General features: G+C 38.5%; 4 protein-coding genes and 4 non-coding genes across 9 annotated transcripts; 2 read left to right on the plus strand and 6 right to left on the minus strand.

The window, feature by feature from the left end:
- Positions 1-4: 4 nt before the first annotated feature.
- Positions 5-2,265, minus strand: LOC105689603 (juvenile hormone acid O-methyltransferase-like). Of its 2 annotated transcripts, none has more exons than XM_048658826.1 (6): positions 1,942-2,265; positions 1,686-1,857; positions 1,470-1,602; positions 1,178-1,325; positions 877-1,060; positions 5-155 (listed from the first exon to the last, which is right to left on the minus strand). In XM_048658826.1, the coding sequence occupies exons 1-5, from the start codon at positions 2,126-2,128 to the stop codon at positions 882-884; spliced, it is 819 nt and encodes a 272-aa protein (XP_048514783.1). In that variant the 5' UTR covers positions 2,129-2,265; the 3' UTR covers positions 5-155; positions 877-881. The 2 variants fall into 2 exon arrangements, with proteins under 2 accessions (XP_048514783.1, XP_012262171.2); XM_012406748.2 differs by lacking the exon at positions 5-155 and adding an exon at positions 269-480.
- Positions 2,266-3,648: 1,383 nt separating this feature from the next.
- On the minus strand, positions 3,649-3,722 carry Trnat-agu. Its single transcript has one exon. It is a non-coding gene; the product is annotated as a tRNA-Thr (tRNA).
- Positions 3,723-3,891: 169 nt separating this feature from the next.
- Positions 3,892-3,964, minus strand: Trnaa-agc. Its single transcript has one exon. It is a non-coding gene; the product is annotated as a tRNA-Ala (tRNA).
- A 2,217-nt stretch (positions 3,965-6,181) lies between these two features.
- Positions 6,182-10,572, plus strand: LOC105689616 (aromatic-L-amino-acid decarboxylase-like). Its single transcript, XM_012406763.3, has 8 exons — positions 6,182-6,770; positions 6,868-7,101; positions 8,146-8,275; positions 8,402-8,662; positions 9,443-9,560; positions 9,644-9,734; positions 9,841-10,041; positions 10,139-10,572. Exons 1-8 carry the CDS (start codon positions 6,570-6,572, stop codon positions 10,475-10,477), a joined length of 1,575 nt encoding a protein of 524 aa, XP_012262186.2. The 5' UTR covers positions 6,182-6,569; the 3' UTR covers positions 10,478-10,572.
- Trnap-cgg lies at positions 7,162-7,233 on the minus strand. The gene has a single exon. It is a non-coding gene; the product is annotated as a tRNA-Pro (tRNA).
- On the minus strand, positions 7,513-7,584 carry Trnap-agg. The gene has a single exon. It is a non-coding gene; the product is annotated as a tRNA-Pro (tRNA).
- A 712-nt stretch (positions 10,573-11,284) lies between the features above and the next one.
- LOC105689590 (aromatic-L-amino-acid decarboxylase-like) lies at positions 11,285-14,174 on the plus strand. Its single transcript, XM_012406730.2, has 8 exons — positions 11,285-11,739; positions 11,982-12,215; positions 12,308-12,437; positions 12,528-12,788; positions 12,872-12,989; positions 13,073-13,163; positions 13,249-13,449; positions 13,543-14,174. Exons 1-8 carry the CDS (start codon positions 11,539-11,541, stop codon positions 13,858-13,860), a joined length of 1,554 nt encoding a protein of 517 aa, XP_012262153.2. The 5' UTR covers positions 11,285-11,538; the 3' UTR covers positions 13,861-14,174.
- An 8,798-nt stretch (positions 14,175-22,972) lies between these two features.
- Positions 22,973-25,671, minus strand: LOC105689602 (peptide methionine sulfoxide reductase). Its single transcript, XM_012406747.3, has 5 exons — positions 25,466-25,671; positions 24,958-25,122; positions 24,559-24,679; positions 23,876-24,012; positions 22,973-23,475 (listed from the first exon to the last, which is right to left on the minus strand). The coding sequence occupies exons 1-5, from the start codon at positions 25,555-25,557 to the stop codon at positions 23,238-23,240; spliced, it is 753 nt and encodes a 250-aa protein (XP_012262170.2). The 5' UTR covers positions 25,558-25,671; the 3' UTR covers positions 22,973-23,237.
- Positions 25,672-27,650: the final 1,979 nt, after the last annotated feature.

A 27,650-nucleotide genomic window follows, 5' to 3' on the forward strand; every position in this document is an offset into this window, starting at 1 on the left:
TATATAAATTGGTCCCAATTTTATTGCAAAGTAAGATTACTTCACTGGAATTTAGCGAATGATGCTGCTCAAGATTGCAGTGGTAATACGGTCCAGAGGGATGAGAAACTTCCGCGACGATTTCGCGATAATAAATTCCAAGCAGGAAGTCCATTCTGCGGGAAAATAGTAACGGTGATCATAAAAATAATGATAATAATAGCAACGATAATAATAAGATACAGAAGAAAAGGAGGAGAGCTTCTCGGCTAAAGACGAAAGGACAAACTGAATTTTTTTTTTCTTTTATTCAATAGGATAACAAATATTATCGATCCTCTAGCTAAATTTGGCGACGTCATCCCGCAGCTCGATCCATCGAACAAGCGAGAAAATTGAACGAGTTCGATAAATAATAACTTTGTTTTTTTCGTTCGCGGTAACTCATTTCACGATGACATCTGTACACCGATGTTCATCAAATATTTTCAACTCCACCATCTGTATTAAAAATGACGAATCACTGTCAGCACTATACAGGGTGGGTCAGTTAAGTTGGCACGCCCAAATATTTCACCAGCTAGACGTTTTTCGGAAAAATTATTAACACAATAGATATTTGGTTCCAGGGGGGAAAATGTTGCAGAATTGCTCATTTTTCATTTGGTGGATAAGTTCAAGGTTATTTAAAGGACAGCGTCGGTTTTGTCGAATGGAAACCCATAATTTTTTCATCGATTTCCCGATATATCGAAGAAAACGAGCAACTTTATTTCCAACGATTTTTCTGTTGGGCCTATATTTTTCAAATATTTAATTTAGCCAGCGAGATATTCACGTGTACCAAGTTGAATGCCCCGTCCCGTATACATGGCGAAATTCGTTTTTGATACTTACTTGAATTATTGAGGCTTTTTCAAATACACCACGAATAATGTATAGGTAGATAGAATCTTGTAATCGTCTTTATTTTTCTCTTTGATCAGCCGTTTCAAAACTTCTGTCAATAACTGATTTTCGTAATTCACTCTGACCTCAGGTGGCAACCGACTGGTAAAAGGGTTTACCGCCATTAGGAATGCTGGAATTTCAAAGTGCTTGAATGACGTCCGACGCAATACGCGATTTGCGCAATAAATCATCTGACCTAGATCACCCGAATAATTCAAATTTTCTCTACCCTCCTTTTTGTACTTACTCTTCAACGAATCCACGTTACGATAAAATGTGGATGTTTCTCTCACACTGCAGTGTTGCACATCAAAACCGATATCCTTCAACATCGTTTTCAATTTCTTGTGCGGCTGGTTGACGTTCTGGAATACGGGAATGAAGTGATCGCAGTCCTGCGGAATAAATTTTCGAATGAAAAAAAAGGAACGAACATTTTTCGCCACGTTATTCCATACAAGCTATCGATCGAACGATTAATTTGTGTTCTCCTTCGGAAAACCAATCGCCATTTTCTCAACGAGTCCACGTGCACGTACCTTCATGTAGGGGTGGTAAAGGGGCAATGCCGCCAAACCAGGATATGTATCGAGTATGGGTAAGTTTGCTATAAAAGTTACGAGGCTCGTTCCACCGGGACAAAGTGAATCGTAAATGTTTTCAAACGCTTTACTGTAACGGTAAAGATGACGACAAAATTTTAACAATTGCGTGAAATATAATTATCCTTTCGTATTTCGTTCGAGTGCGCTCACCGTAAATCCCAACACCAGTGTAAGCAGTAGAATGACGAAACGTAATCAAACCGTCCGACGAAACGTTCCGGTAAATTTTTCGTCTGGATATCCAATTTTTCGAAAGACAGTCGTTCGTTGTCACCGTATTTTTCACGGCAAAATTTTATCATCGCCTCCGAGATGTCGGTACCTTATTGTATTGATACGTGAATTGCAGTGAACATGAATTCGAATTAAAAATCGTTTCGAAAACGAGATGAATGATCAGACTCACAGACAGCTTGTGCACGAGAATTGAATTTGGGGAGTACGCATTCGACGAAGACATCACCGGGGCCGCAACCAACGTCCAGACAAAGTCCTGAAATTTCACCGAGTTCCTCCTCAAATTCGCTGACTATATTTTCGGTGACCTCGTGCTGCTTGGCGTTCACCTTAGTGTAAGAAAGTGGCTGATCCATGTTACAGATAGTACGTATAGAATAGAGAGATGGAGAACAGGAGAAGGAAAAAAAGTTTTGCAATTTTTCAATTGCAGAATGTGCGAATATCCTAGCCGTAGATAAAGTGTTCGTTGACTAGTTTTGATAAGCAGTTAGCTACTCCTATTTATACCGGAGGTTATAAATTGATGAATCTCGATCTGCAGGATCAAAAAAGTTGTTCAGGAATGCGGTGTAATATAATTAGAATATGTCATAGATAGCCAGCTAATAAAGAGACTCGACGGAGTCTCGCGCCGAGTGTATTATAAATTATTTTCAAATAAAAAAAAACAACCGCCTTCGAAAAACATCCAGAAAGTAAAAAGCAAAAGTTACATTTACATATGATTCCCTACGCAAACATGATATAAAAAAATATTTCAAATGATATAAAATAAACTATCGCAATACCCAACTAATGAAAAACAACTTCTTCATTTCAAATCATCTTCTGAAGTCAGTGCCTTAGGTAAGGAATAGTGCCATTTAATGACGAGTTTCAGCGTAATGTAGGCATCAAAGGTGTGAGTACAAGGTTTTGTCCCTTTCAGACCTTACCACTCGCGAAGGTCAAGGTCAAATCGAGGGTACTTCTCGGATATTGTTTCAGAACACTCGATAAGGGTGTATAACAAAATTCAGCTCACTTTGAATTATCCCATCATTTGGCCCTAAAATCTTTCAATTTGATTGGGTTACTAAGGCCCCGACTTCAGAAGATGATTACAAATTAAAAAGTCATTTTTCATTAGTTGGGTATCAGAATAGTTTATAGTATATCATTCAAAATAATTTTTTTTTATCATGTTTGCGTGGAGAGTTTTATGTAAATTAACCTCTTATTTTTTGCTTTTTAGTTTCTAGTTGTTTTTTCAAGGCTGTTCCTTTTGTTTGGAAGTAACTTTTTCTCTTGTTTTTCAGTGATGTGAATATCAAATACACAAACCACTAAAAAAAATACCCAAATCACTTCAAGTGTGTCTATAAAATTTAAAGAGTTCCCCCGATTTCTCCAGGATCCCATCGTCAGATCCTGACCCGATGACCATGGGACCACCTGGGAAGTATACCCTTTCAAACAAACTAGAATTTTTCAAATAAGTTCAGGCGTTTTCGAGTAATCGGGGAACATAGATAAAAAAAAAAAGTAAAAAAGATTCCGACGAATTGAGAACCTCCTCGTTTTTTTGTAGTCGATTGAAAAATTACTCAAACAAATTACAAATCATACGATGCAGAATGTATTACATGAATTGCAAATTATAATCGAAATACTGTACAGAATCATCAGATATCACCGGGGCTTCCCTTAGTTACTTTCATTTTCTATAGAATAAACTACTTTTCATTACCCCAGTCATAGTCTGATGACAATTTTTCAGACTTCGTCGGAGATAGAGCACCTATAATTAGCTGGTACGGGAAAAAATATTCCAATTGGTGGAGGATACACTGAGAAAATTGACAAAAAAATTACCACCTGTATTGAATCGGCGAGGCCCCGGGGGGATTCGAACCCCCGATCTCCTGTTTACTAGACAGGCGCTTTAACCAACTAAGCCACGGCGCCGTTGGAATCTTGTGCCATAACGGTGTTTCAGAAACACGATTTTTTGCCAAGCAGAAAATTTTTAAAAAATATTGTAATTGGAATATTCGAATCAAATATAAGATTTCCTCTTCCGGTTTGAATCGATCCGTTTCCTTCAATTAATCAAAATAAAATTAAAAAGATCGGATGGAGGCGCCGGGTATCGATCCCGGTACCTCTCGCATGCTAAGCGAGCGCTCTACCATCTGAGCTACGCCCCCTGAGATACATGGGAGGGAAATATTTTCAAGTGTCAGTTGAACAAATCATTTTCCATTGGGATTCGGTTCCTCTTCCTCTTTAATTGATTCAATTTTATTTATTTATTATTTTCATTGTTTAAATTCTTTCCTCACCGTTTGATTTCTCGCTGAATTCCTTGCGCGACTCTCAAAAATTATCGTCGATATATTGCCTGTATGCTATATATGTATATCGAAGGTGAGACGTGGTCAGTTGCCAGATGTAAAAAAATTTAGCTACATAGATAAAGAGGAAAACAATTTTAGTAAGAAATTATTCATTATGTATATATAGAATCGGCCGTGACAATCGCCTCTGTACGTTCACGGTCGAAGTTTTTCCATCGACCGTGAGATATAATATTTTATTATACTTATGTGTTGCCAAAAATGATTCACACATTCCCCCAAAACACTCAATCATTCATCAGTTCCGATTTTGATTTTATTTGAATTCTTTCCTTTTTTTTTATTGCTTTTATGAGCCGTACGTGTACCGTACGGAATTCCGCACAAATCATACGCGGAGAAGAATTAAAGAAATCGAAAAAACATCAACAATTACGAGACATTATGTAAGGCACAGATTATAATATGACTTATACATGGTGTAGAGAATCATAAAGTGATTTACGAATCACCTTCAATTACTGATTATTATAGATATATGGAGAAACGTGACCTTATGCGTTTCTTCAGAAACCTGAACATAATTATGGTAATTATTTCAAAACATAAAATGGGGATAAAAGAAGAAAAAATCATTTTTTCGAATTATTCAGCTTCTGCGGCTGTGCAACTTTACTCTACCGGTAATTAAAAAATATCGCTAATTAGTCATTATACAGCGATACGCCTGTACATAAATAGGTACGTATATAATATACGCATAAAAGCGTCGCAACGAATAGTTGAGTAAAACCTGCCTTCATTGTTATTCTGTATCTCATTATTATTGTTATTACACTACATCAAATGGAGATGCAAAACGAAAATCATTTTTTCGAATTATGCAGCCTTTGCGGCTGTGCAACTTTACTGTACCGGTAATTAAAAAATATTGCTAATTAGTCATTAAATAGCGATACGGCTGTACACAAATAGGTACCTATATAATATAGACATAAAAGTGTCGCAGGTAATAATTGAGTAAAACCTGCCATTATTGTTATTCTGAATCTTATTGTTATCGTTATTATTTCTAACGTGCAGTACGTAAAATAATAGAAATTGTACGAATATTAAGCCTTGACTCATTGCCATCACCTCGACAATGATAATGTACGTTGACCTGTACTGTAATATGCGTATCATGCGGTACATTATGTACAAATACATATCAAGTCATGTATTTGGAAATTTCCTTCTACGAAAATATAGATTTAGTAATATCATCTGTGTTAGACACGTCGAAATGAATCCGTGTTACGTAAGAAAAACTCTTCCCTGTTTTCCATAAAATTTGATAAAACTGTGAAAAAAAAAAAATAGAATACAAAATTCTGCGTATACCATATCAAGGCAGAAAAATTTTATGAAATTTTTGTCGATAGATTTTTGGTTGTTTTCATAAACAAGAAAAATTCATCCTTTTTTCCTTCTGAATTAATTCTGTTCTTTGATACGTTCACAAATGTTACTGCAGTCGATTATTTTTTATTCTTCATTCAGTTTGGGACTGAAAGTTACACCGTTGCATTTGACCGGAAAAGATGAAAAAAGAAAAAAGTACATCCCATTATGAACGAATACATATAATATGCATTAATATGCACCCCCCGCCGCTTACGTTGTAATATATTTTCGGGACTCAAATGGAAAAGTATATGAACGCTGATTAGCTGTGAAAATCAACTCCGAATCGAAATAAAAAGTGTGTATACGAAATTAAAGAAATCATAGACGAGTTGGAATATTGCGAAATGCGGGCAGAGAGGGAGAGAAATTTTTTTCCCCCCTCAATGATCGTATGTCTGTCTAATCAGCAATGTGATTGTGAAAAGTCGATCATACAATGGTATTCAGATTTTTGGATTTCAGGATCCTAAAGTAAGGCACGAAAAAAACGGAACACCAGCAATCCCTGTTCCGCCTTAATTCTGCGGCCAATTCGCCAAGGCCGCAGCGATTGGCAGATACAACTGTACAAATACAGGCAAATAATATTCAATATACACTTTCATAGATTTATTTGTCTCGTCACAGCCCTCTTGGTATTTGCCGTAGGTGTGTACGTAGATGGCATGCAAAAAGAATAGTCTCACACAGTTTGCACAACGGATTATCCTATACTTCCTGAGTAACTTACCTAATATATAAAGGAGACTAGGGCTGTACGGTAGTTTGTACAATAGTTCACTCACGGTGACGACAGCCAATGTGAATCCGTATGACCGGAGATTGATTATTTTCATTAAAATAATTAGGTGAACCGGGGCCGATATACCTTACACTTTACGAGAAAATTTATCGTGCGTTATTCGTCGATTCTCGTTAGTCGACGTAAAATTGGAATAAAGAAGGAAACGAGAGAAATACTTTAAATCAGAATACCTCAGAACGATTATTCGTATCGAAGTGAAAAATGAACGCGGAAGAATTTAAAGAATTTGGTAGTGCTATGATCGAGTACATTACAAATTATTTGGGAAATATAAGGGACAGAAATGTACTCCCAAGTGTAGAACCGGGATATCTAGCAGAACTCCTACCGGACGAAGCACCCCTCAAACCCGAAGCTTGGCAGGATATCCTGAGGGATATTGAAACTGCCATAATGCCTGGTGTGAGTATTTTACTCCGTCCACCACCAACTTCTTTTTTCTACTCTGTTCAAGTGTAAAATTTTTCGAACAATTTTCTCTGGTTTTCTTATCCCGCAGGTGACGCACTGGAATTCGCCAAATTTTCACGCTTATTATCCCGCGGGTTGCAGCTATCCATCCATTGTTGCTGACATGTTGAGTGCTGCAACGGCAAACATCGGATTTTCATGGATGTCATCGCCCGCCTGTACGGAACTTGAAGTTATCACGATGAATTGGTTGGGAAAGCTTCTTAATTTGCCTAAAGAATTTTTGAACTGCAGCGAGGGACCCGGAGGAGGAGTCATTCAGGTATAATTGCACAGATGTTAAGGAAATTGAAAAAAAGAGTTAAATAATTAATCACGTCAAGGGCTCGTCCGGGATTTGAACCCGGGACCTCTCGCACCCGAAGCGAGAATCATACCCCTAGACCAACGAGCCATTGTTGCAGAAGTTGCAAATATTACAACAGACAAATAAAATATTGATTTCGAAATTGTAATTTGGATGCAGTTTACTCCTGATCAACTTTCTACCGTTATTGGACGGAATTCTGCACAGCGCGGGTGGCTGATGTCGTGTAAAACAGGTGGAGATGTTCTTCTTCATAATTTCTGAAGGCTTCTTTCTGCTGCTGGATTGAGTTTTATAAATTGTACCTAAGCCCCAAGATGCGGGTTATTTTGCAAAAACGAATTCGAAAATCAGAAGACAAAAAATGGGCTCGTCCGGGATTTGAACCCGGGACCTCTCGCACCCTAAGCGAGAATCATACCCCTAGACCAACGAGCCACGATGTAAAGCGACTCAAAAATGTCGGATTTAAAATACAAGATTGATCTAATAACAAAATCGATAAATTAACGGTCATAAAATTATTAGTATTACGAACTATTCGTACATTTTTTATCCATCGCTTTCATGAGAACGAGCCGAGAATATTTTCGTTAATTATGAGATAAAGTTTATCGGAACGAAATTTATTTAAGCCATTTAATAAATATACAGCAGACGAAAGGTGATCACTTTCACAGCTGACGAGTCCCGGTAATTTGAATCGAATAAACCGGTTCCCAAGTAAACACTTTCGTGGGCATCGTGCAATTATCGAACTTTCTTGCATCACGTTTTACTCACCGAAACTTTTTTCTCTACCTTTTTCTTTTTCCCCTCAATTTAATAATTTTCTTCTACTTTTCATTTGACAAAATTCATTTTATGGTACACGATACGATGACTTACACAATTCGAGCAATTTTTCGGTAGACGATGAAAAAAAATCGAGAAAACACTCCTTGACTTCTCTTATGTAACATTTGAATTCAGTTGTATTTTTTCTGTTGATAATCTAAGGGATCGGCGAGTGAATCAACGTTGATTTGTCTGTTAGCCGCAAGAACTCTGACCACAAGACGTATAAAAAAATTACATCCGGAATGGGACGAAGCAACAATCAGAGGCAAATTAGTTGCGTACAGTTCCGGTGAGTATGAAAGAAGAAAAAAAAAAAAGAGAAGAAATCCTCGGATTTTTTTTTTTCGACTGGTATATCATATTACCGATGAAAGTTTTTTGACGACGCATAATTTCTCAAATGGTAAATTTACAGATCAGTCAAACTCGTCGATAGAGAAAGCCGGGCTTCTTGCCTCAATGACAATGAGATTACTTCCTTCTGACGAAAAATGTCGTTTGAGGGGATCCACGTTAATCGAAGCAATGGAAAAGGACGAAGAAAACGGCTTGATTCCTTGCTACGTTGCTTCAACCCTCGGCACAACTGGAACCTGCGCTTTTGACTGCCTCGAAGAAATCGGACCAATTTGCAACGAAAAAAATGTTTGGCTTCACGTCGATGCCGCCTACGCTGGTCAGTACATCAATTTTTCTTACCAAACGATTCAACCTCGGTTCACTTTTATTTATTTCAAAAAAATTGGGCGGAAAAATACAACTAAGAAATATTTCTACGAACAATTTGTGGCGCAAAAATTTTCAAACTGTTACAGTATAGAGACCTGCGTGAGAAGAAAATAACAGGAAATTTTGGGGGAAGAGTTATCGGGTTGAAAAAAAAAAAGAACAGGGTGGAAATAATTTTCATCAAAATCTCAACCGCCTCCCTCATTTGAACAGTTTTTTCCCGAGACGCAGCGTTCGTTTACGAGGAGAGAAAAAAAAGAAATCAATTCATTAAATTTGCTGAGACCGTCTCGCTCGAACTCGTGATTTCCGTTTTATTTATTCATTAAATGAACGTCGAGTTATACGAGTAGAAAATCGGCTCCTCTTCGTCTGTATGTAACTGGTATTTTATACGTAAGTCTTAAGAAGAGTGAAATCTCCTCAGCTACACCCCAGGGCACAACGTAACACACGTTATAACCAAACGATCACTTTATGATGAATTCCCACGGAACGCGACGCAACTTGTAATATAATTCGAGGACACCAGTTACGAGAGCTACATGCAGTTGTCCGGTGTTTCCACCGGTCGGAAGATAAAATGTTGAAAATAAAAATCCCGTTGACCAAAATATAGCGATGACGTAAATTGGTGAAAATTAACGTCATTCAAATTGTCCATCTGCGAGAACGACGAAGAGATCGAACGACTGATTTTGATTTTTTTTTTTTTTTCTTCTTGCAGGCGCCGCATTGGCGTGTCCAGAATACAGACACCTCATGCCTGGTCTGGAATTGGTCGACTCGTTTTCGTTCAATCCCCACAAATGGATGCTCGTTAGTTTCGATTGTTCGGCGTTGTGGTGAGTTTCCAAATTTCGTAGCGAAACACAATAGAAAACGGCTGTAGAGAATTTAGTTGATTGGAAAATTTCTCGTTCAACAGGGTGAAAGATTCCAACCATCTCATCGGCGCGTCTAACGTGGAAAGGATTTATCTGGCGCATGCAAATTCGGACAAAGCGCCCGATTACAGGGTGAGAAAACGTTCCTCTCACGTTGATTCTCTTTTTATTTATTTTTTTTTTTTTCATCTAGATTTTCGCACTTTCTACTCTATCGACTTATTTCTATTTTTTTCAGCATTGGCAGATTCCGCTGGGGCGCAGGTTCCGCTCTTTGAAACTTTGGTTCGTCATGCGAATTTACGGTATCGAGGGAATACAGAACTACCTAAGAAATAGCGTACGTCTCGGTGTATACTTCGAGTCTCTGGTCAGACGTGACGAAAGGTTCGAAGTTATAACGGAAGGTACACTGGGATTGATTTGCTTCAGACTCAAGGTAAATCTTCACCTTTTTTTTTTTTCAAATCTTCATGGAACGAAGAAACGAGAAAAAAAGGACCACTTGAGAATAAAATTCTAACTCATCTTTTCAGGGCGATGATTCACTGACGCGTGAACTTCTGAATCGATTGACATCTCGAAAACAAATTTACGTGATAGCCGCTACCTACATGGACAAATTGATCGTTCGTTTCGTCAACTGCACCGAAGCAACAACGGACAAAGACGTGGAGTTTGCTTGGACCGAGATTGCTAACCAAGCCACCGAAGTTATCGAAGCCCTCGATAGACTGGAGACTGAACGAAGTTCGAAAGAAATAGAATACGACGACAACGAGGAGAAAAAGTTTTCAGAAAAAATCGATCTCAACTCGAAAATTAACGGCTTGAAAATCGTTAACGGCGTCAAAGACTCGCCAACTATTTCGTAGACGAATTATTCGTTGTAATATTTATCGTACGTAGGAAAAATGACAATGTGAATAGATGTACAAGAGAAAATTAAAATGAAATTAATTGAAAATTATCAACGGTATTGCGACTGAATTAATTGCAACCCCTGATCAGTGACACATAATCGGCTTCGAGCCGAATTCATGTACATCAATGAATATCGAATATCCATAAAGAAAAAAATCGAAGTATCGGACGGGACGATAATTTGGCCGGTGACGAAAAGGAAGAAAAAATTTGATCCGAGAGAAAGGTAGAAGACGCCGGAACTCGGGGCGATCAAATTTTTACTGCTCTCTCTTCGATGCCCATGGCCCAATCTTCTAACGATCTTGTTAATGAATCTCAAGATTTTGATGTCTATTTTACCACGGAATCTTCGTTCGAAATTTTCGGATTTTCTTTTCCAGTTTTCTTTGAAAATCTATCTCGACGGGTGAATGAGAAGTGATCGATGCGACGGTGTCCAGATATTCTTTCCGATACGCGACGATTCAACGGGTTGTATTTGGGTCGGGGATGGAATAAGGGCTCGAAAAACGTTCGTGTGAATAAAGTGGGTCGTGTAAAGCTGTTGTATAATATTGTACGTTTTCCCGTGGTGAGGTGGATTATAGTAATCGATGAAATACGTGTAAATTAACGACGTAGTGAAGATAGGAAGAGGAGAAGGGACCGGTTCCGTAAGTTTTTGCGAACTTCTCTTAAATTCTAGTGAAAGTTTAAATAGGAGAGCGTTTCACGGGGAGTCAATACTGTTATATCTCGCTCGTACCGAGGTGTAGAGGTGGCGTGACTCGGAGTTTTCAGGAGAGTTGTTCTTTCTTTATTTCTTTGGTGAAAGTTTTAAGAAGGGAGGCTTCCTCCAGGTGCCAACTAACTACTTGTGCACAGTTCGTTCTTAGAATCATTCTCGACAGGTTATCCGGAGTGGACCCTACACAATAGTGTACGCATAGGAACGTAGGAGTGACTGTGGTTTCATACAGAGGGAATTGACGTACAGTGAATCGCCGATAAAAATAATCGTATCGGCGCTATGGATACCGATGAGTTTCGTGAGTTCGGCAGAGCCGCTGTTGATTACGTCGCCGATTACACAGATACTCTGAGAGACCGTCCGGTTATACCGAATGTCGAGCCGGGATACTTGGGGAAATTGGTGCCGGACGAGGCTCCGGAAAAACCAGAATCTTGGAAAACTGTCATGGAAGATGTCGAGCGCGTTATAATGCCCGGTGTAAGTTGATCATTGCCGAGATATTCGCGTCGAACACAATTCGGGAAAACTTTCGTTTGCTCATATAACGGACCGGTATTCACGCGGTGAAAAGTAATTAATGGAAAGCGAAGGTCCCGTAATGAATTTGTGACCGTTAACGGGGCATTTCTGTGCCGGTCGTAATCACGCCGCCCGTTCGTTTTCCATTTCGGAAAATTCGAATCGTTATTTAATTTTTCTATTTTGGTATTTTGTTGCAGATGACGCATTGGAACTCGCCACAATTTCACGCTTATTATCCGTCGGCAAATTCTTATCCCTCGATAGTGGCGGAGATGTTGATCGCGGGTATAGGATGTTTGGGATTTTCATGGATGACTTCACCGGTCTGTACCGAACTTGAAGTTACGATGATGAATTGGCTTGGAAAGATGCTGAATCTTCCACAAGAGTTTCTCAACTGCAGCAAGGGACCTGGCGGTGGTGTAATCCAGGTGAGAATCATTGTCAAGTTGGAATCGGGAAACAATATTGAGATCCAAAGTTCTGACAATAATTGATCATTTATTTTTACTGCGAATTTCAGTCATCAGCGAGCGTCGCTACCTTCGTAGGACTTTTGGCTGCTAAGGAGAGAACGACCAGAAGACTCAAGGAGGAACATCCAGACTGGGATGACGCTGTCATAAAATCTAAATTGATCGCTTACACATCTGGTGCGTACGAAATCTATTCAACTATTCGATACCCTATTTCGTTTGAATTTCTCATCGATAACAAAAATTTTTTTCATTCAAAAACAACAGACCAGGCGAATTCTTCCGTTGAAAAAGCTGGACTCTTGGGTTCCATGCCGATGCGGCACTTACCTTCCGATGAAAAATGTCGTCTTCGAGGATCGGTTCTTCGAGAGGCTATCGAAGAGGATGAAAAAAATGGTTTGATACCTTGTTACGTTGTTGCGACTTTGGGGACGACCGGAACATGTTCTCACGATTGTTTGGACGAGTTGGGCCCAATTTGTAACGAAAAAAATGTCTGGCTTCACGTGGACGCTGCTTACGGAGGTAAGCGATGGGGAAACGATTTGAATTTTTTCTTCATCAGATTGACAATCGTCGGATCGGTTATATTTCAATTATTTTTTCAGGCGCCGCATTCGTTTGCCCTGAATTCAGGGACCTAATGAAGGGCGTTGAATTCGCTGACTCCTTCGATTTCAATCCCCACAAATGGTTATTGGTTAATTTCGACTGCTCGGCGATGTGGTAAGTTATAAAATTCTTTGAAAACTTTCAGGGTGTAGTCCGAAGACCGGATTTTTCTAATTCTTTTTCTGTTCTTTTTACAGGGTAAAAGACTCCAGATATTTAGCGGGCGCTTTTAACGTGGATAGAATTTACTTGGCTTACGATAACGAGGGAAAGCAGCCCGACTACAGAGTAAGTTTACTGCTTCTTATATTTTCTAAATGACTAACTAGCGTTTGAACATGTGATTGATTGAATGAAACTTTTTGTCGTACAGCATTGGCAGATTCCCCTGGGCCGAAGATTCCGCGCTCTGAAACTATGGTTTGTTATGAGAATGTACGGAGTGGAAGGTCTTCAAAATTACATCCGCCATACCGTGGGGCTCGCTAAACAATTTGCAAATTTCATCGAAAGCGACGACAGATTCGAAATCGTCAACGAAGTCACGATGGCCTTGGTTTGTTTCAGAATGAAGGTGAGTGTTTGCTGTGCTAAAGAATTTACTATGTCGAATTACGTTCTGTGCGAGTGGTATTTGGATTAAAAAAAAATTCAACATTTTTCTCAGGGAGACAATTCAAGGACCCGCGAACTTTTGGACAAGCTTTTGGCCCGAAGAAAGATCTACGTTATAGCAGCTTCATACCGAGAGAAACTTTTCATCCGTTTCGTCGTTTGCAGTCGTCTATGCGAATCTCGAGACATGGAATTTGCGTGGAAGGAAATCAGCGAGCAGGCAACCGAAATACTGCAGCCGAGAATATCGACGGAAATTGAAACAATGAAAATCAATGACTCCGGAAAAGAGACCGCCAAAATTACAGGAATGATCGAAGACCTCAAAATTGAACATGAGTTGAACGAAAGTGCACCGAAAATCTACTAATAAAATCAAAAATTTTTAACTCCTGAAATTTTCTGAGGAAGTAAATCGTTAATGGTGTTTGTTTTTATGTTGATTTGTTACAATTAGGAGTCCAGTGTCAGTTTACCCCTAACTACAAAGTACAAATTTTTTGTTTTCATGTTATTGTTTTTTTTTTTTCTTGAAGAGCCAGTTCAGTAAATATGTATGTTAGATGATATTCTTTTTCGTACCGTTTCTTTTCCTATCTCACTGATACAGATTCCAATGTCGTTATTAATTTATTGTGAAATGTTTTATCGAACAAGTTTAAGTAATACAATTGTTACCAAAGATCACTCGCCTGCCGATATTTTTCCCGACCAACTTTTTCGTTCAAATTGATTTCATGTTATACTAAGGAATTCTCACTGTTCATTCGGAACATACGTAGGAACTATACTTCAACATGGGAATTGACGATTATGGGCTCAACAAATTGCAAATGAAATTCATAGAGGATCAGAAATAGCTGGATAAGCACCTGGACCCTGGGATAAATCTGGATGGTGATGTGACTTGCTCGATGGGCAACGCATCCGATTTTTTTCGTTCTCAAGAAGTCAACAGAAAGTGAAAAGAAATAATGTTCACTCAAAAAAACGATTTTAATGAGTGAATTAGGCTGGAATTGAATCCCATTCGGATATACTCATACCTTTCCTCAAAAGCCGCGGTTTGATGATGCCTCCAGAGTGCAAGAACGGTGCGATTCAGTATAATCTGAATTATTGTTTGAAAAATTCTTTCCTTCAGTTACAGGTAAAAAATGAGCAGACTCGCGAAAACCTCATCCTGCATCTGAACGTAAAGAGGCGTCAGCGCCGTGAAAAGATTATTGATTTCGTTTGTGAATCAAGTGGAAATACACACATAATTTATGATGCGTCGCATGAATCATTCAGTTCATGAAATGATAAAAATGTGAATTTGTATTTGAGTTTGACAAGACTTTATTGTGATACATTAACTGGAGAGAATGATTCTTCTAATTGAATAAATATTTGATATAAAAAATTATAGATCACGATTCATTTTATACCTTTCCTTCATCGATGATCACCATCTTCACTGATTGTAGGACAAAGTCACAAGCGCAAGCTCCGGATCGGAACTCGAATGCGATGGAATACGCATGGATGCTACAATGATTCAGCACATCAGTGTGACACTATGCACGTGCATGCTTGCACGCGTATGATGTTTCGGACCACCTCCTCGGGTTTCCTGTTCTCCTGATACAAATCTCTACTTTTCGACAAACTATCAATTTTCAGGGCCGGCATTCTAGAGCTCTGCATTATCGGTTCCGGTTTGAAGCATGATTGAACGATCAAAGACACAGGCATGCATGCAGTTAGCTGTGCAATGCATCAGTTGCTCCTCATTTTATACTAGGAATAAATCAACAAGGTGGAACGAATGCACCCGATCAGGCACCAGGTCTCGGAATACCTCCTTAGTTTTCCTGTTCTTCTGATACCCGGAAAATTTTTTGGGCCTAATTCATAACTTGAGGATCAATGTTCTAAAGCTAGGAATTACTCTCTCATCTTCTGTATCGACCATTTATTGAATAAATAAATACAAAGGCAGGCATATAAATAGTCTTGCGAAAGATCAGTCGCTCTTCCTATCGAACTAGGAATAATCATGAACGATTGAATGCATGCACATGATGAGGCACCAAGTTTCGGACCACCTCCTCGGGTTTCCTGTTCTCCTGATACAAATCTCCACTTTTCGACAAACTTTCAATTTTCAGGGCCGGCATTCTAGAGCTCTGCATTATCGGTTCCGGTTTGAAGCATGATTGAACGATCAAAGACACAGGCATGCATGTAGTTAGCTGTGCAATGCATCAGTTGCTCTTGCTTTTATAATAGGAATCAATGAACAAGGTGGAACGCATGCACCCGATCAGGCACCAGAATTCGGAATACCTCCTCGGTTTTCCTGTTCTCCTGATACCCAGGAAATTTTTTGGCTTAAATTCTAAATTCTGAAATACCTCCTCGGTTTTCCTGTTCTCCTGATACCCAGAAAATTTTTTGGCCTTGATTCTTAACTTGAGAATCGCTGTTCTAAAGCTAGGAATTATTCTCTTTTCTTCTGTATCGACCGTTCATTGAATAAATAAATGCAAAGGCAGGCATATAAATAGTCTTGCGAAAGATCAGTCGCTCTTCCTATCGAACTAGGAATAATCATGAAGGATTGAATGCATGCACATGATGAGGCACCAAGTTTCGGACCACCTCCTCGGGTTTCCTGTTCTCCTGATACAAATCTCCACTTTTCGACAAACTTTCAATTTTCAGGGCCGGCATTCTAGAGCTCTGCATTATCGGTTCCGGTTTGAAGCATGATTGAACGATCAAAGACACAGGCATGCATGTAGTTAGCTGTGCAATGCATCAGTTGCTCTTGCTTTTATAATAGGAATCAATGAACAAGGTGGAACGCATGCACCCGATCAGGCACCAGAATTCGGAATACCTCCTCGGTTTTCCTAATCTCCTGATACCCAGGAAATTTTTTGGCTTAAATTCTAAATTCTGAAATACCTCCTCGGTTTTCCTGTTCTCCTGATACCCAGAAAATTTTTTGGCCTTGATTCTTAACTTGAGAATCGCTGTTCTAAAGCTAGGAATTATTCTCTTTTCTTCTGTATCGACCGTTCATTGAATAAATAAATACAAAGGCAGGCATATAAATAGTCTTGCGAAAGATCAGTCGCTCTTCCTATCGAACTAGGAATAATCATGAACGATTGAATGCATGCACATGATGAGGCACCAAGTTTCGGACCACCTCCTCGGGTTTCCTGTTCTCCTGATACAAATCTCCACTTTTCGACAAACTTTCAATTTTCAGGGCCGGCATTCTAGAGCTCTGCATTATCGGTTCCGGTTTGAAGCATGATTGAACGATCAAAGACACAGGCATGCATGTAGTTAGCTGTGCAATGCATCAGTTGCTCTTGCTTTTATAATAGGAATCAATGAACAAGGTGGAACGCATGCACCCGATCAGGCACCAGAATTCGGAATACCTCCTCGGTTTTCCTGTTCTCCTGATACCCAGGAAATTTTTTGGCCTAAATTCCAAATTCCGAAATACCTCCTCGGTTTTTCTGTTCTCCTGATACCCAAAAAATTTTTTGGCCTTGATTCTTAACTTGAGAATCGCTGTTCTAAAGCTAGAAATTATTCTCTTTTCTTCTGTATCGACCGTTCATTGAATAAATAAATACAAAGGCAGGCATATGAATAGTCTTGCGAAAGATCAGTCGCTTCTTCTATCGGACTAGGGATAATCATGAAGGATTGAATGCATGCACATGATGAGGCACCAAGTTTCGGACCACCTCCTCGGGTTTCCTGTTCTCCTGATACAAATCTCCACTTTTCGACAAACTTTCAATTTTCAGGGCCGGCATTCTAGAGCTCTGCATTATCGGTTCCGGTTTGAAGCATGATTGAACGATCAAAGACACAGGCATGCATGTAGTTAGCTGTGCAATGCATCAGTTGCTCTTGCTTTTATAATAGGAATCAATGAACAAGGTGGAACGCATGCACCCGATCAGGCACCAGAATTCGGAATACCTCCTCGGTTTTCCTGTTCTCCTGATACCCAGGAAATTTTTTGGCCTAAATTCCAAATTCCGAAATACCTCCTCGTTTTTTCTGTTCTCCTGATACCCAAAAAATTTTTTGGCCTTGATTCTTAACTTGAGAATCGCTGTTCTAAAGCTAGAAATTATTCTCTTTTCTTCTGTATCGACCATTCATTGAATAAATAAATACAAAGGCAGGCATATAAATAGTCTTGCGAAAGATCAGTCGCTCTTCCTATCGAACTAGGATTAATCATGAACGATTGAATGCATGCACATGATGAGGCACCAAGTTTCGGACCACCTCCTCGGGTTTCCTGTTCTCCTGATACAAATCTCCACTTTTCGACAAACTTTCAATTTTCAGGGCCGGCATTCTAGAGCTCTGCATTATCGGTTCCGGTTTGAAGCATGATTGAACGATCAAAGACACAGGCATGCATGTAGTTAGCTGTGCAATGCATCAGTTGCTCTTGCTTTTATAATAGGAATCAATGAACAAGGTGGAACGCATGCACCCGATCAGGCACCAGAATTCAGAATACCTCCTCGGTTTTCCTGTTCTCCTGATACCCAGGAAATTTTTTGGCCTAAATTCTAAATTCCGAAATACCTCCTCGGTTTTCCTGTTCTCCTGATACCCGAAAAATTTTTTGGCCCTAATTCATAACTTGAGGCTTAATGTTCTAAAGCTAGGAATTACTCTCTTATCTTTTGTATCGACCATTTATTGAATAAATAAATACAAAGGCAGGCATATGAATAGTCTTGCGAAAGATCAGTCGCTTCTTCTATCGGACTAGGGATAATCATGAAGGATTGAATGCATGCACATGATGAGGCACCAAGTTTCGGACCACCTCCTCGGGTTTCCTGTTCTCCTGATACAAATCTCCACTTTTCGACAAACTTTCAATTCTCAGGGCCGGCATTCTAGAGCTCTGCATTATCGGTTCCGGTTTGAAGCATGATTGAACGATCAAAGACACAGGCATGCATGTAGTTAGCTGTGCAATGCATCAGTTGCTCTTGCTTTCATAATAGGAATCAATGAACAAGGTGGAACGCATGCACCCGATCAGGCACCAGAATTCGGAATACCTCCTCGGTTTTCCTGTTCTCCTGATACCCAGGAAATTTTTTGGCCTAAATTCCAAATTCCGAAATACCTCCTCGGCTTTTCTGTTCTCCTGATACCCAAAAAATTTTTTGGCCTTGATTCTTAACTTGAGAATCGCTGTTCTAAAGCTAGAAATTATTCTCTTTTCTTCTGTATCGACCGTTCATTGAATAAATAAATACAAAGGCAGGCATATAAATAGTCTTGCGAAAGATCAGTCGCTCTTCCTATCGAACTAGGGATAATCATGAACGATTGAATGCATGCACATGATGAGGCACCAAGTTTCGGACCACCTCCTCGGGTTTCCTGTTCTCCTGATACAAATCTCCACTTTTCGACAAACTTTCAATTTTCAGGGCCGGCATTCTAGAGCTCTGCATTATCGGTTCCGGTTTGAAGCATGATTGAACGATCAAAGACACAGGCATGCATGTAGTTAGCTGTGCAATGCATCAGTTGCTCTTGCTTTTATAATAGGAATCAATGAACAAGGTGGAACGCATGCACCCGATCAGGCACCAGAATTCGGAATACCTCCTCGGTTTTCCTGTTCTCCTGATACCCAGGAAATTTTTTGGCCTAAATTCTAAATTCCGAAATACCTCCTCGGTTTTCCTGTTCTCCTGATACCCGAAAAATTTTTTGGCCCTAATTCATAACTTGAGGCTTAATGTTCTAAAGCTAGGAATTACTCTCTTATCTTTTGTATCGACCATTTATTGAATAAATAAATACAAAGGCAGGCATATGAATAGTCTTGCGAAAGATCAGTCGCTTTTTCTATCGGACTAGGGATAATCATGAACGATTGAATGCATGCACATGATGAGGCACCAAGTTTCGGACCACCTCCTCGGGTTTCCTGTTCTCCTGATACAAATCTCCACTTTTCGACAAACTTTCAATTTTCAGGGCCGGCATTCTAGAGCTCTGCATTATCGGTTCCGGTTTGAAGCATGATTGAACGATCAAAGACACAGGCATGCATGTAGTTAGCTGTGCAATGCATCAGTTGCTCTTGCTTTCATAATAGGAATCAATGAACAAGGTGGAACGCATGCACCCGATCAGGCACCAGAATTCGGAATACCTCCTCGGTTTTCCTGTTCTCCTGATACCCAGGAAATTTTTTGGCTTGAATTCTAAATTCTGAAATACCTCCTCGGTTTTCCTGTTCTCCTGATACCCAGAAAATTTTTTGGCCTTGATTCTTAACTTGAGAATCGCTGTTCTAAAGCTAGAAATTATTCTCTTTTCTTCTGTATCGACCGTTCATTGAATAAATAAATACAAAGGCAGGCATATGAATAGTCTTGCGAAAGATCAGTCGCTTCTTCTATCGGACTAGGGATAATCATGGACGATTGAATGCATGCACATGATGAGGCACCAAGTTTCGGACCACCTCCTCGGGTTTCCTGTTCTCCTGATACAAATCTCCACTTTCCGACAAACTTTCAATTTTCAGGGCCGGCATTCTAGAGCTCTGCATTATCGGTTCCGGTTTAAAGCATGATTGAACGATCAAAGACACAGGCATGCATGTAGTTAGCTGTGCAATGCATCAGTTGCTCTTGCTTTCATAATAGGAATCAATGAACAAGGTGGAACGCATGCACCCGATCAGGCACCAGAATTCGGAATACCTCCTCGGTTTTCCTGTTCTCCTGATACCCAGGAAATTTTTTGGCCTAAATTCCAAATTCCGAAATACCTCCTCGGTTTTTCTGTTCTCCTGATACCCAAAAAATTTTTTGGCCTTGATTCTTCACTTGAGAATCGCTGTTCTAAAGCTAGAAATTATTCTCTTTTCTTCTGTATCGACCGTTCATTGAATAAATAAATACAAAGGCAGGCATATGAATAGTCTTGCGAAAGATCAGTCGCTTCTTCTATCGGACTAGGGATAATCATGAACGATTGAATGCATGCACATGATGAGGCACCAAGTTTCGGACCACCTCCTCGGGTTTCCTGTTCTCCTGATACAAATCTCCACTTTTCGACAAACTTTCAATTTTCAGGGCCGGCATTCTAGAGCTCTGCATTATCGGTTCCGGTTTAAAGCATGATTGAACGATCAAAGACACAGGCATGCATGTAGTTAGCTGTGCAATGCATCAGTTGCTCTTGCTTTCATAATAGGAATCAATGAACAAGGTGGAACGCATGCACCCGATCAGGCACCAGAATTCGGAATACCTCCTCGGTTTTCCTGTTCTCCTGATACCCAGGAAATTTTTTGGCCTAAATTCCAAATTCCGAAATACCTCCTCGGTTTTTCTGTTCTCCTGATACCCAAAAAATTTTTTGGCCTTGATTCTTAACTTGAGAATCGCTGTTCTAAAGCTAGAAATTATTCTCTTTTCTTCTGTATCGACCATTCATTGAATAAATAAATACAAAGGCAGGCATATAAATAGTCTTGCGAAAGATCAGTCGCTCTTCCTATCGAACTAGGATTAATCATGAACGATTGAATGCATGCACATGATGAGGCACCAAGTTTCGGACCACCTCCTCGGGTTTCCTGTTCTCCTGATACAAATCTCCACTTTTCGACAAACTTTCAATTTTCAGGGCCGGCATTCTAGAGCTCTGCATTATCGGTTCCGGTTTGAAGCATGATTGAACGATCAAAGACACAGGCATGCATGTAGTTAGCTGTGCAATGCATCAGTTGCTCTTGCTTTTATAATAGGAATCAATGAACAAGGTGGAACGCATGCACCCGATCAGGCACCAGAATTCGGAATACCTCCTCGGTTTTCCTGTTCTCCTGATACCCAGGAAATTTTTTGGCCTAAATTCCAAATTCCGAAATACCTCCTCGGCTTTCCTGTTCTCCTGATACCCGAAAAATTTTTTGGCCCTAATTCATAACTTGAGGCTTAATGTTCTAAAGCTAGGAATTACTCTCTTATCTTTTGTATCGACCATTTATTGAATAAATAAATACAAAGGCAGGCATATGAATAGTCTTGCGAAAGATCAGTCGCTTCTTCTATCGGACTAGGGATAATCATGAAGGATTGAATGCATGCACATGATGAGGCACCAAGTTTCGGACCACCTCCTCGGGTTTCCTGTTCTCCTGATACAAATCTCCACTTTTCGACAAACTTTCAATTTTCAGGGCCGGCATTCTAGAGCTCTGCATTATCGGTTCCGGTTTGAAGCATGATTGAACGATCAAAGACACAGGCATGCATGTAGTTAGCTGTGCAATGCATCAGTTGCTCTTGCTTTTATAATAGGAATCAATGAACAAGGTGGAACGCATGCACCCGATCAGGCACCAGAATTCGGAATACCTCCTCGGTTTTCCTGTTCTCCTGATACCCAGGAAATTTTTTGGCCTAAATTCTAAATTCCGAAATACCTCCTCGGTTTTCCTGTTCTCCTGATACCCGAAAAATTTTTTGGCCCTAATTCATAACTTGAGGCTTAATGTTCTAAAGCTAGGAATTACTCTCTTATCTTTTGTATCGACCATTTATTGAATAAATAAATACAAAGGCAGGCATATGAATAGTCTTGCGAAAGATCAGTCGCTTTTTCTATCGGACTAGGGATAATCATGAAGGATTGAATGCATGCACATGATGAGGCACCAAGTTTCGGACCACCTCCTCGGGTTTCCTGTTCTCCTGATACAAATCTCCACTTTTCGACAAACTTTCAATTTTCAGGGCCGGCATTCTAGAGCTCTGCATTATCGGTTCCGGTTTGAAGCGTGATTGAACGATGAAAGACATAGGCATGCATGTAGTTAGCCGTGCAATGCATCGATTGCTTTTTCTTTTATACTAGGAATAAATAAACAGGTCGGAACGCATGCACTCAATCAGGCACTAGGTTTCGGAATACCTTCACGGGTTCTCTGTTTTTCTGATTCAAATTTCCTTTTTCGGCTAACTTTCAATTCCCATGGCTGGTATTCCAGAGATTCACATTACCACTTCTGGTTTGTATTGAAGCATGATTGAATGAATGAATACGCAGACAGGAACACTCTCACAATCAGTTCAGCAAGCAACGAGTTTTTCACCCTATCATACGCTGACAGAGTAAGATTGAATACACATAATTGCATAGGATCAGGACTGCGAGCATCCAGATAGTATTACGATCAGACTTTTTCGAAGTAGGAATAGATATGTCCAGGTTTGAATGCATGCACACAATGATGCACATGGGGTCTTAGACTCCCTACTTCCTTCCCAGTCGTTTTGATAACAAAATCACTTTTCGGGCAAAATCTCAAGACCTGATGTCATGATGTATCGCTGATGAAGGATTTTAAGGAGTGATGTGTACAGGTGTGCGACTAATAAGAGTAAACTATCTGATCGAAAAATAGCTTCGTATTTATTAATAAATTATGCAGATAGGATACATTGAAGAATTCTTATATTGACATATTGTATAAATGGAAAGGTTTCATTTAGATAACAATTTTACATTTCTGAGATCAGAATACATTCGACACTAGTCACTGAATCGATTCGGAGAAGGTTAAGTTGTCAGTTTCGAAAATTGAAAGAAAAAAAACTTTAAAGCAGGTACCTATATTACATTTTTATGAAACTTCAATTTAATTTTAATAATCAATTAACAGTAGAGCCCGCTTCCTTGATTCTCAATCACGTATTTTCTCACGTATTCCGCGGCTTCTTCGCTTATACCGAGCGCTGGAAGTTCTCGTTCAAATTCACTAGGACTTACAGCCCCTGCTAAATATCCATTTAGTTTTGCAGCAAGGGTTGTATTCAGTATATCTTCATTACTCTTCAGTCGCAATTTGTCCAAAAGCCAAGGGTGCGCTCGTAGACGATATTTTTGATGGTAGCTAAAAATAAGAAAATGTTTCGAATTAATGACTAAATACATCTACGAAATTTATTCCCGAATAAAAAAAAAAAAATCCGAAAGAACTAGAAAACGATTGAAAATACATAAGAGAGATAGATATCAAATGGGGCTGAAACTGCACGAAATCTATACATGAAATTTTTTCTACTCTTCATCCTATTCAACGAATGCAAACAATCGGAATTAATTCGCGTCACAGGTGTTGCACAATTACAATCGTACGTTGCCTCATTGATCAAACAATAAAAAAAAAATCTGCTAAATTTTCTGTCATCATTAAATGCAAGATAAAATCCTCGAGAATTTCTAAGTGAAGAAAGATTTTAGCCAAAAGATCATAAAGTAAGAAAAAAAATGTAAGTTTCATTTTTACTTACTCTTCTGCTGGATAAAAACGTTCGAATTTTGTCAATTCCGTAACGAAAGATCCTCCTCTTTGCGACTGTTCCTTTTCCCTGGATTGTTCAGCTGTAATTTTTTGATCCTCATCGTGCCAAAGAATCAAGGACATGTACTGAAACATGAATGTCAAGTTTTCAATTCTTTTAGCTACAAAGAAGAATTAAAGAATTGTTCAATTAAACGATCAAATAAATTAATCTCATAACATGAGCTAATATGACTCGCAGGATATTCTCCCGAGCGATAACGCGTCTAAATATACACGTACAACAGATTCCGTGGAAAAGTTAAATTTAAAAATTACAAATTAGATTTCCCAACGGGAAATAAAGCGAATAAAGAACTACAGCGAGCCACACCTAATATATCTAATGAGATTAGTTATGATGTAAACGGACGTGAGACCGAGAAATTCAGATTGAGCAATCTTTTCTAAACGAGTGTATCGATAACAGATTTTTTTGTTGACATATATTATGCGTCCCATTTAAAAAGTATTAATAATGATAAAAATACAATTCTTCGTCCGCTTATTGTCACTCAAAAATAACAATGGTATCATAGATACATTGAACTAATACCTCTAATGATTGATCGTGAAAAAAAAAAAATAATCGTTTTGGGAAAAATTTTTTGTTTGTTTCTACTCAACACTAACCTGACGCTTTATTCTCGTTGTGAGTCCGTACTCGTGATTATTCCAAAAAAGGTTGAGAAGTTCTTGATATCCGATAATCTCTGGATTATAATCGAGGTCGATGACCTCGGTGTGATCACCTCTGTAATTACGATTACAATTATAATTAGGAGTGAAGATATTTTTTCGAATTGTTATTACAAACCAAAGAAATTAAACTGAACAAAAATTTAGGTATACATTTGATTGAAATAAGATTCCGCTGTGGAAAGAAAAGATCTGAGAACGCGTATAAACTGTTCCAAGAGTTAGATCATTTTTCTCTCTTCTTGCGGTATCTTCATCTCTTCGAGATGATCGTGAGTAACTGTGGGATCGTATATACATATATGTATAAGAATGAGTATACCGCATACTTACAGGTTTCTGTACGACGGGGATTCTTGAGTTCCACCTGAGTACCCAACGGCAGTTCTAACGACGCCAGGAGTTGCTCCGAAAAGTGCATCGCCTGCCCAAAAACACCCCATTCCGAATGTCGCCCTTTTTAATTTCGGGTGCTCCACCTGGCCCGGCATTGTCGTTCTGAGATAGAAAATAGTTTCAATTAATTAGCAACAAATATATTTGTCATTCAAGAATTTTTCAAATAATGAATTCCGCATGTGTAAAAAAAGACAGTATATCAGTTACCGGCAAAATTCTCTATGATTTATTCCTTGTTATGACTTCGGATCACTCAAGGTTAAAACTTAAGTGCATCGCTGTAATCGATAACATTTACCGCGAATGCGGTAACGCATAAATTAATTACATAATCAAAATTCTCACACAATAATATCTACGTGAAAATGAATGATACGATTTTTAATTGAAAACAAAATAATTACTGAAAATTATATCAATTAATAATGAAAAATTTACATACCTGAAGAAGCGTTGTTCGCTTTTACTTCTGAAAATTGACAAGTTATTTTTGAAATGTTGCCAAACAGAAATAACCCCGAAGACGTTTTTCATGCGGGATCGTCGGATGAACGCGTCGGACGTCAGCGGGTCTCGCACGGGAATGCCGCGTATCAAGTCGTCACGATCTCGTGTACATCAAACCAACATTAACAAGCAAGTTCGTCCTCGGCCCCCCCCTATAGTTATATGACTATGAATGTTGAAGTATATAAACGTATTGGTATATAGGTACGGATATAATACGTCTGCGCAACGCCCGGGGCTCATAATTCCTTAATCGATCGAACGATCCAAAATTACACGTCGGGCGCGCGTACCCCAGAATCGACCGCGAAGTGAAATTCAATTGGACCGAACAGGAGTGGCGGTAAGAATCGTCGTGGATTTACGGAATTCGAAAATAGATCGATGAGACGCACCGATGATTTCATCCAGCGTAGAATATCGTACATACCTTGATATCTGAACGTTATTTAAACAACTGCGGATTATTAAAATAAGAACTAAGTATAAGCGAGATACTGCCGGTTATCTATTCCGAAACCGGAGGTACTACATGTGGTTGTTTGAAATTTGAAAATGCTGCCAAGATCCATCGCGGACTACGCATAACTATATGCATGAACTTTCTACGATATGTTGAACAATCGCAGAATAATAATAATAATAATAATTGAAGCAACAACTACGTCTGCAATTGTTGCGAAATGCAATCACAGAATTGTTAGAAGCCAAACTAAATAGAACGGTCAAGGTTGGAATAGTTACGATATCGTTAAAGCGTGAAGCCATCGCGATGATTGATTCTATTCATTGATTCTTATTTTTGAAGTATTTTCATTAGTTTGTTTATTATTACAAATTTGTAATTCGTGTCTTGTTTTTTTTTTTTTTTTTTTCTTTGAAGAGGAAATTGCACAGTAACAGACTTCATTTCTGTTTCACTATGAATACCTAGATAATTTCACGCATTGCACTGCAATGAACGATTTCTGTTCACACGTTTTTTTAGATAACGAGGATCGATAGAAGAAAAACGTGTTCAGAATTATGACACGATATTACCACACTGCAATAATATCATACTATAAGCATATTAACAAAGTTGATACCTTGACACTCATCTATATAGGTATACCGTGGAATAATGAAATAAAATTCATTCCTAAATGAAGAAAAAAAAAAACAGGACGATTGTGAAAATTATCCTGATACATCAGAATTCGGAAATCGAAGTGCGGACTTTTGTTTCGTTTTTTCTTCATTTCGATTTTTTTTTTTTCATGTTTGTTTTATATAATATAATATATATTTGCTCATATATTGCAGTTTATGTCTTATTTGATTCACATACATTTTTTTTAGTTTTTTTTTTTTTTTATTATTTACATATTATCGCGTTTGCTTGATTATTAGAAACGCAACGCGTGTATAATATATACGTAGTAATTTGACATAAAATTAATAAAAAAAATCAAAGGTGATGAAAAAAAGTGTTCGACAGTATATTGACTTGGCAACTTTCTTATATCATCTAACTATATATATTTCTAAACGTAGGTATATATATTATTTATATATATATATAAATATAAATTTGATTTTTCAATATGTATATAAATTTTGGCGTTACATGATTCGCGTTGAAAAAATGTAATACATTTATACTTGTGTATTATGGTAATGTAGAATGATTATGTATTATCAAGGAAAATATGCGTATAATTCAATGTAGGCAGTATATTGTCTGTTATCTTATGTACCAAAAAGATATAAAGTTTAAGTCTCATGAAGCCCTGATGAAAACCATTTGCTCATTATCAAATATTCAAAGCACGATAGATACTCATTTTCCAGATTGATTAATAGAATTTTCAATGATCAAAGAATTTCTGTCAGCATTATTTTTCTTTTGTTCATTGTTTCTGACAAAAAAAGGTATGAAGTGCTTTATTTCCATCAGGGAAGTTTGTATAACTTTAATGATTCTAATTTTAATTTTACTCAATTGATTTTATATTGCCTCTAATTATTTTCATGAAATCTACGATATGCGAATCTACAACGAATCTGGAGCCATGAAACAGCAGTTGGTATACACGTATAATACTTCATAAAAAGTGCATTATGTGAATATCAAATCT

Source organism: Athalia rosae, chromosome 7, assembly GCF_917208135.1.
Source record: "Athalia rosae chromosome 7, iyAthRosa1.1, whole genome shotgun sequence".
Taxonomy (NCBI): Eukaryota; Metazoa; Arthropoda; class Insecta; order Hymenoptera; family Athaliidae; genus Athalia; species Athalia rosae.